The sequence below is a fragment of the Dromiciops gliroides genome, chromosome 2 (assembly GCF_019393635.1).
Source record: "Dromiciops gliroides isolate mDroGli1 chromosome 2, mDroGli1.pri, whole genome shotgun sequence".
In the NCBI taxonomy this organism is placed as follows: Eukaryota; Metazoa; Chordata; class Mammalia; order Microbiotheria; family Microbiotheriidae; genus Dromiciops; species Dromiciops gliroides.
In genome coordinates this window covers 551,267,190-551,280,630 of record NC_057862.1, presented here as the reverse complement: position 1 = coordinate 551,280,630, position 13,441 = coordinate 551,267,190, and the positions used below count along the sequence as shown (strand labels likewise).

The following is a 13,441-nucleotide window of genomic DNA, read 5'->3' as shown; positions in this document are numbered from 1 at the left end:
GCTATTCTTCAGTCACCTTTAGTGGATCTTCATCTGGGTCACATCCATTAACCTTCAGTGTCTCCCAAGGCTCTGACCTTCTCCTTTCCCTTTGTTGCTTGTTGATCTCATCAGCTCTCATGGATTCAATTATTATCTGCACATTGATGATTCTTGAACACTATCCACTCTAATTTCTCTCCTGACCTTAGTCTCAATTACACATCTCAAACTGGCTGCCCCATAGACTTTTTCTTTTTTTCTTTTTTTTTTTTAAGTGAGGCAATTGGGGTTAAGTGACTTGCCCAAGGTCACACAACTAGTCATTGTTAAGTGTCTGAGGCCGGATTTGAACTCAGGTCCTCCTGAATCCAGGGCCAGTGCTCTATCCACTGCACCACCTAGCTGCCCCCCCCCATAGACTTCTTAAACTCAACATGTTCCAAACTGAACTCATTGACTTTTCCCCAAGCCCTCCCCTCATCCCAACTTTCCTATTACTGTCAAAGGCACTATCATTTACCCAGTCACCCAGCTATCTAGGTGTTGTCCTTGACTCATCACTCTCTTTTACCTCCCAAGTTCAATCTGCCATTAAGTCCTATTGGTTCTACCTTTATAACATCTCTCATATACACCCCCTTCTCTCCTCATGTTGCCACCATCCTGGTATAGTCCCTCATCACTTCATGCCTGAACTATTGCAATAGCCTTCTGGTTGGCCTTCCTGCCCCAAGTATCTCCCTACTAAGATATAGCCTTCAGTCAGCTGTCAAACTGATCTTCTCCAAGAGCAAGTCTGACAATATCACATCCTCCCCACCCCCAATCCATTCAGTAAACTCCAGTGGTTCCCTATCACTGTCAGGATCAAATATAAAATCTCCTGGCTTTTTAAATTCCTTTCATTACCGGGCCCTTTTCATATCTTCCCAGTCTTATAATACCTTACTCCCCTCCATATAATCTGATCCTATGACACTGACCAGCTTGCTGTTCCTTGAATCATACATTCTATCTCCTAACTCTGGGCATGTTCACTGGGTACTCCTCACTGGGTGTTTCCCATTCCCCTGAAATGCTCTCCTTCTTCATCTGCATGTCTTGGTTTTCCTGGCTTCCTTCAAACCCCACCTAAAATCTCCCACATTCTGTGAGAAACTTTTCCTGATTCCCCTTAATGCTGGTACCTTCCCTCTATAATTATCTCTGATTTATCTTTTTTTTTTTTTGGTTTTGGTTTTGGTTTTTTTTTTAGTGAGGCAATTGGGGTTAAGTGACTTGCCCGGGGTCACACAGCTAGTAAGTGTTAAGTGTCTGAGGCCGGATTTGAACTCAGGTACTCCTGACTCCAGGGCCGGTGCTCTATCTACTGTGCCACCTAGCTGCCCCTCTGATTTATCTTAAATACACACACATACACACATCTTGTTTATACATAGTTGTTTGTATGTTGTCTTCTCCATTGGACTGAGAGGTCCCTGAGAACAGAGATTAGCTTTTTGCCTTTCTTTGTATCCCCAACACTTTAGCATGATGCCTAGTACATAGTAGCTTAATGAATGCTCTTTTGATTTGACTCTAAGCAGAGGTCCATAGGTTTTACCAAACTGCCAAAGGAGTCAATGAGACACACAAAATTTTAAGAAATCCTAGGATTATCTGTGAGATCCCTTTCAGCTTTAAATTTATAACAGTCCTAGTCTATTAACCACAGTCCAGATTTAGTTTTTAATCAATAATCAGTCACATGAAGGAAACAAGAAAAAAGCGTATGGAGGGGAGGGGAAGAGGGGGAAGGAATAGGGCAGTGAGTGAACCTTACTATCATCAGAATTGGCTCAAAGAGGAAATAACATACATACTCAAATGGGTATAGTAATATATTTTGCCCTGAGGGAAAGCAGGAAGGGAAGGAAGGGCAGATTGGGGGAGGGAGCAGTAAAAAGCAAAACACTGGTTAAGATGTTCTGTATAACTGCACATGTGTGACTTATATTGAATTGCTTAATTTCATAGGGAGGGTTGAGAAGGGAGGGTGGAAGAAAAATTTAGAACACAGAATTAGCTCAAAGGCCTTAACCTCATCAGAGTGGGCTCAAGGAGGGAATAACACACACACCCAATTGGGAGGAGTAATCTATTTAACCCTAGAGGAAAGTAGGAGGTGAAGAGGATAAGGAGGGAAGGGTGAAAGAAGGGAGGGGGGGGGGCAGTCAAAAGTAAAACACTTTTGAAGAGGAATAGGATAAAAGAAGATAGAAAATAGAGTAAATATCATGGGAAGGGAATAGGATGGAGGGAAATAGTTGTGATGATTGACTATAATGGCAAAACGTATGGTACCTACTTTGCTGGGCTATTGTAAAGAAAATTCTTTGTCAAGTTTAAGGTACTATATAAAAGTTATGATGAACAGGATGCTACCAGAAAAACCTGGAAAGAACTACATGATCTGAAGCAGAGTAAAATGTACTGTATGCAAAATAACAGCAATAGTGTAAGATAATTTGCTGGGAAGCATGTGGTTATTTTCAGCAAAGCAATGATCCAATATAACTCTGAAGGACTTATGAAAATTGTGATCCATCTACAGAGAAAGAACTGATGGTATCTGAAAACAGATTGAAGCTTATTTTTTTTTGACAGTTCCTTAATCTGAAGTTTTGTTTTGTAAGGTCTAAAATTCTAGCTGTGATGTCTAAAATCTAGAAAACATATAGCAACAATCTTTGGGCATTAAGTATTTATTAAAGTATATTAGGGGTTAGTGGAGAGAGAGACAGAGACAGAGACAGAGACAGAGAGAGGTAAAACAGCCTTCGTCTAGCTATCTCTAAGAGCCAGCCTCTGACCTCCTGCCAAGCTCAAGTCCAGAACCAAAAAGATCTCACTCCTCCATGGCTTCTCCCAGAATCCTCCTCTGAAACAGGAAACAGGGCCATCCACACACATAGCTCCAAGCTAATTGGCTGGTAGCTCTGATTGACACAACTAACAGGTGGCAGATACCACTTCCTGACGCCAATCTGACCTTCAAAACCCCCAAAAGGTCACTTCCAGATGCTAAGTCACAAGCATTCTTTTCATGGTGGAGCGTCCCTGCAATATCTTTCTCAGCAGGTTGGTAGGGCTCTGATTCTCACAGTTTTTCTCTGTTTTCTCTCACAACATAGTTAATGTGGAGATGATTTCCATGACTACTCATATATAACTTATAATGAATTGCTTGAATTCTTGGGGGGTGGGAAGGGAGGGAGGAAGAGAAGTTGGAAGACAAAGTTTTTAAAAATTGATGTTAAAAATTTGTTTGTACATGTAATTTGGAAAATAAAATTCTAAACAGAGAAAAAAATCAATTATCAATCAATCAATAAACATTATTTAAGCTCTCTTCTAGAAAGTAAACATAGTACATATAGTGTACAGGAGAGGTATCAAACTCTCAGCCAGGTGAACCAAATTTTTTTTAAAAAGTAATTGGGAAACATTTAACAAAATAAAATTAAAATACAATACAACATAATTGATGGTAATTTGTGGTTTTCTAAGTTCAATATATTGGCACAGAGATCTATCTCTTGAGTTTCATAGCACTTCTGTAGAGAGTTCTGGATTCAGAAAACCTGGATTCAAATCTCTCTGGACTACTTGTATACCTATACTACTTGTATGACCTTAGGCAGTTACAACTGGGCTTCAGCTTCTTTATCTGTAAAATAAGGGGGTCAGACTAGATATTTCTGAGATTCCCCCTCCAGTTTTAGATGTATGATCCTATTACCTACATTCTCCATTTCCTCTTTGCTGCTTAAAGATTTTAGTGAAAATTAAGAACTCTGCATTTCAGAACAATCCTTACACTGTCAACCAGCCTCCCTGGTTCCTCAAGAACAGAGGTCAGAAGTCTTTCAGGGTTCTGTGATGTGTATGCTCTGTTTACTGATGACTTGGGAATTTCAGTCACCTAGAGGCTGGAATCCTTGTTTGAGTTTTACTTTTTGTCATTTAAGCTTTCCAGTTTACCTAGTAATGTTTACCTGGTGATGTGGCCAGTGCGTGTTAGGTTTGATGGGAGTGGAAGATCCAGGGACCGAAAAGGGCCCATGACTGAACACCCCAAGCTGGAACTCTTTAAAACTAACTCTGCCATCACCATCTTGGTCCAATTTGTTAAACAAATCATCAAGTTCCTGTAGAAAAGACATTGGAACACAGAATTAGGAACATGATCTCTGTGTGTTGTAGCCATATTTGGAAATCTATGGTGTCTTTTTTTCTCCTCCAATGGTAGTAAATACTGGGAAGTGTTTTTGCAGATTGAAATGAGGCTTGCCTCCTTCTAACAGGCAATTTTTGTGGCACAATCAGTTAGCATAATCTACTATTTACTGAAAGTTCCCCCCTTCCTAGGGACATTTTAACTTTGAAAACTTCTCAAAAACAATTCTTTTTTTAAAAAAATTATTCATTTTGAACTTAAATACAAAAAGAGAACATTTTCACGTACACAGCAAAACATAAAAAGAGGATTCAATATAAAACCATGAATTTCCATTACACACTGTTTGCGGTTTTTTTTTTTTTTTTTGAGAACTATGTAATAGGGGCAGCTAGGTGGCACAGTGGATAAAGCATTGGCCCTGGATTCAGGAGGACCTGAGTTCAAATCCGGCCTCAGACACTTGATACTTGCTAGCTGTGTGACCCTGGGCAAATCATTTAACCCTCATTGCCCCACAAAAAATAACCTATGTAATAAATGCTATGCATTATTTTCAAAACTATCCTACTTTTCTGTGCTTCCTTCTAAGTTTTCTTTTGTTCTCTGCTATGCACTTTTTTCTCCCCCCTTCTCCCCACTCTGTCCTAGGGAAGGCTACCATTAGACACAAATATGTGTATATATGTAAAACCATACTATACATATTTCTATTTATCATTTCTTTTCTCCTTTGTAGTTGATTTGGGTACTTATAATACTCAGTTATTCAAAGTTGTTCTTACTGTAGCTCTTACTGTGTATAATGTTCTCTTGGTTCTGTTCATTTCACTCTTCATTATTTCATACAAGTCTTTCCATGTTTTTCTAAAATCAGTCAGGTCATCTTTTTTTTATAGTGCAGTAGTATTCTACCACAATCATATACCAAAAAGCAATTCTTAAAACTGAGAAATTTTTAAAAAACACCCTACATTGTGTGGTACAGTGTAAAGAGTGCCAGATTTAGGATTGAAGTTTGAATGCCAGCTCTGCCAATACATTGCCATGTGATGTTGGATAAATCTCTTAATGCCTCAGTTGAGTCATCTGGAAAAATAAGCACCATTGTCGTTTAGCCATTTTTGATTCATGACCCCACTACAGATTTTCTTGGCAAAGATACTGGGGTGGGTCACCATTTCCTTCTTCAGCTCATTTTACAGAGCAGGAACTAAGACAAACAGGGTTAAGTGACTTGCCCAGGGGTCACACAGGTCCTAAGTGCCTGAGGCTGGATTTGAACTCAGGAAGATGAGTCTTTCTGACTCTAGGTCCAATACTTTGTCTGCTGAGCCACCTAAAGTCAGGTAAGGAGATTTGACTAAATGATTGATAAGCTCTAAATCTATGATTCTCTACTTTAAAATCAATAAGCAGGGGTGAAGCCAAGATGGCAGAGGAAAGACAGTGACTTGCCTGAGCTCTCCCCAAGTCTCCTCTCTAAATACCTTCAAATAATGCTGTAAGACAACACCCAGAGTAGCAAAACCCACAAAAGGACAAAGTGAAATAATTTTCCAGCCAAAGACAACTTAGAAGGTTGGCAGGAAAGGTCTGTTGTCCTGGGGTGAGCACAGACCCAGGCCCAGTGAACCAGGCCTCAGGAGCTTCTGAATCAGTTGCAGCAGCTGCTGCTTCTGGAACTCAACCCACAGACAGTGTGGTTGGCCAGGAGGAGATTACATGGGTCTCTTTGCTGGTGCTGAGGTAGAACTCTGTTGTTTTGTCTATGCTCAGATCTGAGTCGAAGTCTTGGGTGGTGGTCCCAGGCAAGGGAGGAGCACAAGTGAACCAGAGCTTGCAGCCACAGTAGAACAGGGCTCTGTTCCAGGTTCCAGGGCAGAGAAACAGGCCTGTGGTTGCTTGCAGACAAGAGCACAGACCAGGAGAGTGGTGAACATACTTCTCCTTAAATCATACCACCTTGGAAGAACTAAGGACTTACAAATTTCTAGAAGTATCTTGGAGAATAGCTGCTCAAACCCCTTGAAGCTTGGGACAGTGTGCCCTCCACCCTGGAAGCAGTGCCCCACTCTAACAAAAAAGTCAAAAAATTAGCAGCTGGATGGAGTATATTTAGACAGAAGGCAAAGGTGTGAGTTGAATATGAAGGGATGATATCTTTAAAAAATAAAATTAAGGGTGAGAGGAATGCACTGGGAAAAAGGGAAAGGGAGAGGTGGAATGGGAATAAAATATCTCACATAAAAGAAGCAAGAAAAAGCTTATGGAATGGAGGGGAAAATGGGAGAGATGCAGGGGAGTGAGTGAGCTCCACTCTCATCAGAATTGATTCAAAGAGGGAATAGCATACATACTCAATTGAGTAATCTATCTTACCCTGCAGGAAAGTAGATGGGGAAGGGGATAAGGGAGGGGGGTGATAGAAGGGAGGGCAGACTGATGGAGGGGGCACTCAGAAGCAAAACACTTTTGAGGAGGGATAGGGTGAAAGAAGATACTTAATAGTCTAAGCATTTGACATTAATTATGTTGTTTATCAGAACTTATTTTATCCTCAAGCCACAGGAAGCTATCTTCCTAAACATCTTTCCTTTAGTCAAAGTCTATGTGGCCTCTGCACTTGGGCTCTCACTCTGGAAACACTTTGGGTAGCTGTGAAACATAACAGAACTTTGAATATTTCAAGAATCCAGCCACATATTTGTAAACCATGGGATGAAACCTATTTCGGGCTGTCTTACCTCTTTTTCAAGTTCTTGCAGTCCAATGTTCTTACAAACTATTGCCAATTCTTCCTCATCTAGATAACCACTGCTCCCAACTCCAAGGTCTTCCCAAATTCCCCGGACCTGGTTCTCAGTTACATCTAAGGAAGCATTGAGGGACTTTGGGGAATCCCCAAATATCTCAGGGTTCCAGGTTTGGCCTGCAAATCATAGGGAAACAAAGTCATTCAGGTAAATATTTGAGATATTTTGAAACATGAGAAAAATTTTTTCACAAACTTCCTCACTGAGATCCATAAAGTTACCAAAATATTTAGAGCAACCCTTTTTTTGGGGGATAACAAACAACTGGAAACAAATTAAGTTCCCATTGACTGGGGAATATTGGAACAAATTAAGTAAGAGGTTAAAATATGAATGTGAACAGTTCAGAGAAACTTGAGAACACTTGCATGAATGATGTGGAAGCAGAACCAAAAAGAATGTAAAAGAAAATAACTGAAAAAAAAAAATAAGAACCTAGATCAATATAAGGAGACCAATTCTGATTCCTGCAGACTGATGATGAAACATATCTCCCTGTTCTCAATGTTGTTGCTCCTTTGTTCTCCAAGAGGTCTATGACATTGGAAAGTGATGTGATGACTTGCAGAGAGCTGGATTTAAGTGAGGGAAGGTTGTGTAAAGTCACCAGTCTCACTCTCTCCTCCAGAGCCATCTGGATCCAGTGGCAGGCTATATATCAGGATGACTGGAGATAATGCTGGATGTTTGAGGCAATCGGGATTAAGTGACTTGTCCAGGACCAGACAGCTAGTAAATGTCTGAGGGGAGATCTGAACTCAGGTACTCCTGATTCCAGGGCCAGTACACTTATCCACTGTGCCACCTAGCTGTCCTGACCATGGGAGCCGACTAAGACATCTGCTTTCAGACTATGGCCAATGTTTTTATGTCTTTTGCTTACTTGTACTTCATTGTTACAACATACATAAGATTATATTGGTGAAATATGATTGGGAATAAATAAAGGACAGCAATGTAAAAAACAAATCAATAAATTCTAAAAAACACCCTACACCTAAGATCATTATAAACATACAAAAAAGAACCACATTATCTATATATTAAAAGACAAGTTTTTGTTAAAATGTCTTTTTCCTCTGATTTTGCCCACTGACACATGTGTGTCTAAGATCTCAATTTATTCAAAGGGTACTTATCTTAAGAGAACACAAGTGCTTCAGAGGTATTAGAACATATGTATGAAGGAAAAGTACATATCTTACAATTTGTTTCCACATACAACCACTCTTGAGAACACCAGTCATGTGGATTGAGTGAAACAAGAACAGAGGCAGCATTCCAAACCACTGGATCCCAACCCCTACTTCTGCCTGAGTGATCTGAATGTGTCTGGTGAAGGCACACCATGGATAGACTTGGGTGGTATTAAGAAAATTAAATCTATTTGTCTACGCACAACACATAAGTGACACCAAAGCTTATAGTTGTTTTTAAAAAAGGGAATGAATAAAAATTGGTCTAAATGATCTCTGAGGACCTTTCCAGGGTTAAAATTTTATTATTTTTCAAAGCACTGGGGATTTAGGGATTTATTTCCCAAGATTGGTACATGGACAAAATTTTTGAAAAGCACAAAGAAACATCTAATTATTCTGTAGTTTTATCTGAGCGTTAGTATGCTTGCTGTCAGCTCTGAGCTAGGAGGTAAAGGTTTCCTTACAAGGTTATAAAGGAATCATCGTAAAAAAAAAAAATCTAAACCTGTTCCTCAGGTAAAGGTCACCTAATTATTTTGGGGCTGTGTTTCCTTTAAGGTTGTGGGTAGTTTTGTGACTACATTCTTCTCATACACTGGCCTTTTTTTTTTTTTTAAACCATTCTTGCTTTAAGAGCAAAAGTCTAACCAACTGAAATATTGTAACTTGAATATCTCCCTCTTCTTTTTCCTCACTCCACTGGGCATCTGTTGCCCTGCCAGGTTTCAATTCTGTGGAACATGATGCCCCTCCCTAGTTAGGCTCATCACCTCTAATCTCATCACCATGCTAATAACTCAAGCCTAATTGACACCACTTCCCTCTTCCTCTGTCCTCTGACAGAAGACTGGAAGATGGAATACCAAACTCCTCCCAATGTCTTCCTTGAAAGAGAGCAGAAAATGGATTTTTTGACTCATTTCACTCTGTATCTATTGCTCTGCCTCCTTTCAACTCCTTGTGTGTTGTCTTCCCCCATTTGATTGTAAGCTCTTTGAGGGCAAGAACTGTCTTTTTTTTTTTAATTAATTGTATCCCCAGCACTTAACAGTGCCTGGCATATAGTTACACTTTTTAATAAATGTTGATTGGATTGGATTGATTTTTTTCTTACTCAAAGGAGTATGACTTTTATAGGAACACAAATAAAAGAGTATGCTAATGGCAGCTAATTTTTAATTTCAGAGAAAATTCAAGTTCAGTGTCAGTTGCTTTTGCTCTTTGGTCAGACTTCTCCTAAATTCGATGGGACTGTCATCAGGAGGTAGTCCCAATGTGTCTATCAAGATTTATAGAGAAGCTAAATATCCAGTCCCTATGCTCATTAGTCCTTGATGGCCTGCATGTGATGAGGCAGAGTCAGGCTGGTTCAAGTTACAAGTCCAACATTAGGAACTGGTATTTGTTATAGAGATCCCTGAAAACTTGACTCTGATAATCTGTTGCAAAACAAACAAACAAAACCCACAGCTCTGCTATTCACTAGCTTTGTGACTTTGGTTAAATCATTATCCCTACTCTCAATCTCAGATTTCCTCAACTATGAAACTGGGATGGGAGAGAGGGAAGAAGGGAAAGAAGATGTAGAATAAATTACTTCTGAATTCCCTTTCAGACTAATATTCTAATATTAGTCTAATATTAGACTAATATTCTTCAATCTACAGAGGCTTCTTCCAATGTCCAATGGTCTTAAGACCCTTTAAGCTAATGACCACAGGTACTTGAACTAGAATATCCCTTTGGAATCGGATTCTACAGGCAATCATCTGGAGGAAATGTGGATATCTTCAGTGGTTTTATAACTTCTCCAAGAAGGAAGCTGTGTCCTTAGAGCATTCAGGTAAATCCATCTCCCTTTAGACATAGTACGGCCATTTATACCTGAGGCAGAAGCTTCCTTGCTATAATATTAATTCTTTAAAGTCAAAAGAGCTCAGAGGCCTGAGGAGTTGTACTGGCTTTCCCTTCTCCAATGCAACCTATACCTGCCTCTAAACTAATCTTACTCCAAACCTACTTTCCTCGGGTCCCTGTTCTACTCAAAAAGCTGCAGTGGCTTCCTAGTTTCATTTTAACCACATCAGCCAAAACTCTACTTCTTAGTTATTTCTGCCTGTCTTTCCAAGTCTCCCATAAATGGTCCAGCCTATCTATCCAACCTTATTTTTCTCTATTTCCTAACACTCTCCCTTCCCCTTTAGACTAGTCTGTTTACTGTGTTATGAACATGATGATGCCAACTCCTCCTCCCATGCTTCCACTCATGTTGTTCCTCCCCATCTGTCCTCTGTCTAAGCCCTACCCATTGTTTAAGGTTCAGCTTAAATCCCACTCCTCTATGGAGTCTGCCCTCTTCAATTATTTTTCTCCACTGAATTCCCACTGTATGTATAGCATGCACATAGTAATCACTTAATAAATGTTTACTGATGGAATTTGAGTGTGTTGTAAGAAATGATGAGCAGGCAGATTTCAGAGAAACCTGGAAGGACTTGCACGAACTGATGATGAGAGTGAGCAGAACCAGGAGAACATTGTACATAGTATCATCAACATTATGTGTTGATCAACTGTGATAGACTTGATTCTTCTCAGTCATACAATGGTCCAAGATAGTTCCAAAGGACTCATGATGGAAAAGGCTCTCCAAATCCCGAAAAAAAAGAACTATGGAATCTAGATGCTGATTGAACCATACTATTTCTTTTGTTTTTGGTGCTGTTGTTTTTCTTTTTTGAGGTTTTTTCATTTTTCTCTAATTCTTCTCTTATAACATGACTAATGAAGAAATATGTTTAATGTTATTATACATATATAACCTATATCAGATTACTTACTGTCTTGGGAAGGGGGAAGGAGGAAAAAAATTTGAAACTAGAAATCTTATAAAAAAAAATGTTGAAAACTATCTCTGCATATAACGGGAAAATAATAAAATACTTTTATAATTAAAAAATAAATGTTTACTGAATTGAATTATATTCTGTATCAAATAATTTCATATTTAATGATATACTAGCTTGTATTCTTTAATATCATTTCATGCATGTTATTCTTGTCTCTCTGACAAGATTATAAACTTCTTCAGGGCAAGAACCATGTTCTGAAGTTCTCTATGCCTTTGGTTGACTAGTGTGTATCTAGAGAACCCTCCATGCAAATCGTGCTAACATTTCACCTTGGGCAAATCAAATGGACAACTAGGTGGCACAGTGGATAGAGTGCTGGGCCTACAGGCAGGAAGACCTGAGTTCTAATCTGGCTCAGACTTAATAGCTGTGTGACCCTGGACAAGTCACTTGATCCTGTTTACCTCAGATTCCTCATCTGTAAAACGAGTTGGAAAAGGAAATGGCAAACCACTACGGTATCTCTGCCAAGAAACCTAAATGAACTCACGAAGAGTCACGCATGACTGAAAAAACAACTGAACAACAAAAATCAAATCGACTTATTATCCTGTTATCTCATTTTGAGGTATAGCTAATAGAATAGTCTAGAAGGATTGACTGGAGCACTCACTGCCTTCATGATCTCAGAGCAAACACCAGCCAATTTGCTACAAATGAGGCTTACCTTGTGTTTCGAAAGTCTCATTCTGGGGTTCTTTAGCACTTTCAGGTTCTTCATCTGACTTGAGACTCTGTGAAAAAAAAAGAAGGAATGAAAGAAAGAAAGGAAACCAAGTATACTGAAATACAGTTATGAAAATATTTTTAGGACCTCAAATTTAAGAAGACTTCCCATAATACATAGTACAGAAATTTAGCAAATACTACAAATCAGATTTATTATTATGTTGATTTTCTAGACTTAAGAAAGCGATGGAGAAAATGTTAATGATCCAGTTAAAAATGTGTTGTTGCCACAACCTTTTCCACCCCCATCCTCACCTCCACCCAAGAGCCAATTCTTAAATATTTACCAGCTTTCCCCAGCCTTTATTAGGGGAAGTTATGCCTCTCTTAAGTGCCCAAGGTTGCCCTTAACTCTGTTAGAGACAGCATGGTGTAAAGCAACTTGGCAAGGTAAAATATTGGCCTTGGGGTAAGAAGATTGGACCCAGGTATTAACATTTATTGGAAAGAGGATTCAATTAGGACAACGAGAGAGGGCAAATGTGGAGACAGTGTGATGCAATAGAGCATCAAGAGTTAGACAGAGGAGCTAGCATACAATGTCATGTCAGAGGATCTGGGTTCAAATTATGCACTTGCCACTTCCTACCCTATGTGATTGAGCAACTTACTAAATCTCTATGGGGCTTAGTTTCCTCATCTAAAAAAAGGAAAGGGTTATACAACAGCCTGCCAATATACACAATATTCCATACCAATAGTTATCCACTCCCAAGTTTTTTTTACAGAATATTCCTGATACCTCCATAAATTATTTTTTTTTTGGCGTGGCAATGAGGGTTAAGTGACTTGCCCAGGGTCACACAGCTAGTAAGTGTCAAGTGTCTGAAGCCGGATTTGAACTCAGGTCCTCCTGAATCCAAAGCCGGTGCTTTATCCACTGAGCCACCTAGCTGCCCCCATAATCTTTTTGATGTCAAGACGTAGAAGGAATCACTCAAGTTCTCCCCTCTAAAGTCACCCCTAATTTCATCATCAAAAGCCAGCACAGTTTACTGGGTCAATGCTAGTCCGTTACAATTTGGCATTTCTTACATTCTTACCTCTGTCCACTGCTGGGATAGGATTAATTCTAGTTAATAAAATACAATATATCTTTTCATTCAGCATGCTCATATCTGCGATAATTCCCTCAGGGACAGAGACTGAGGACCTCTAACACCCAATCCAGCACTCTTTCCACTCTACCACACTGACCTTCACTGGATCGATACAGGATGGCCAAACAGGGCAATTCAGCTTTGAAAGGATCTGAATTATTCACTTTGCCAGTTAAAAGCCAAAGTTAGTGGTAAATGTCTGGGGCTTCTATATAAGGTTGGAAGTTCATGCTCTAGTGTGTCCTATGTGATCCTGGTAGGGAGAGTTGAGCCTCCTGTACTTTAAAATGACTTGTTATGAAGCTGTAACCACCAGGGACTCTGAGAGCACATGCACACATGCACATGCACACGCGCGCGCTCACACACACACACACACACACATAAACACACACTTCTTTGGCACGTGAGGTTTTATTGTGGGTCCAGTTATTCGACAAGGAGTGAAAAAAGAGCTTTTCCCTCAGTCCTAAAAGGAAGTGAC

General features: G+C 39.6%; 1 protein-coding gene across 1 annotated transcript in view; it reads right to left on the bottom strand.

The window, feature by feature from the left end:
* The window catches only part of NINL (ninein like), a 186,097-nt gene that overhangs the window by 93,222 nt on the left and 79,434 nt on the right, over positions 1–13,441 (bottom strand). The window contains 3 exon segments of the mRNA XM_043989359.1: positions 4,020–4,172; positions 6,949–7,133; positions 11,796–11,862. Coding sequence (XP_043845294.1) covers positions 4,020–4,172; positions 6,949–7,133; positions 11,796–11,862 — 405 coding nt within the window.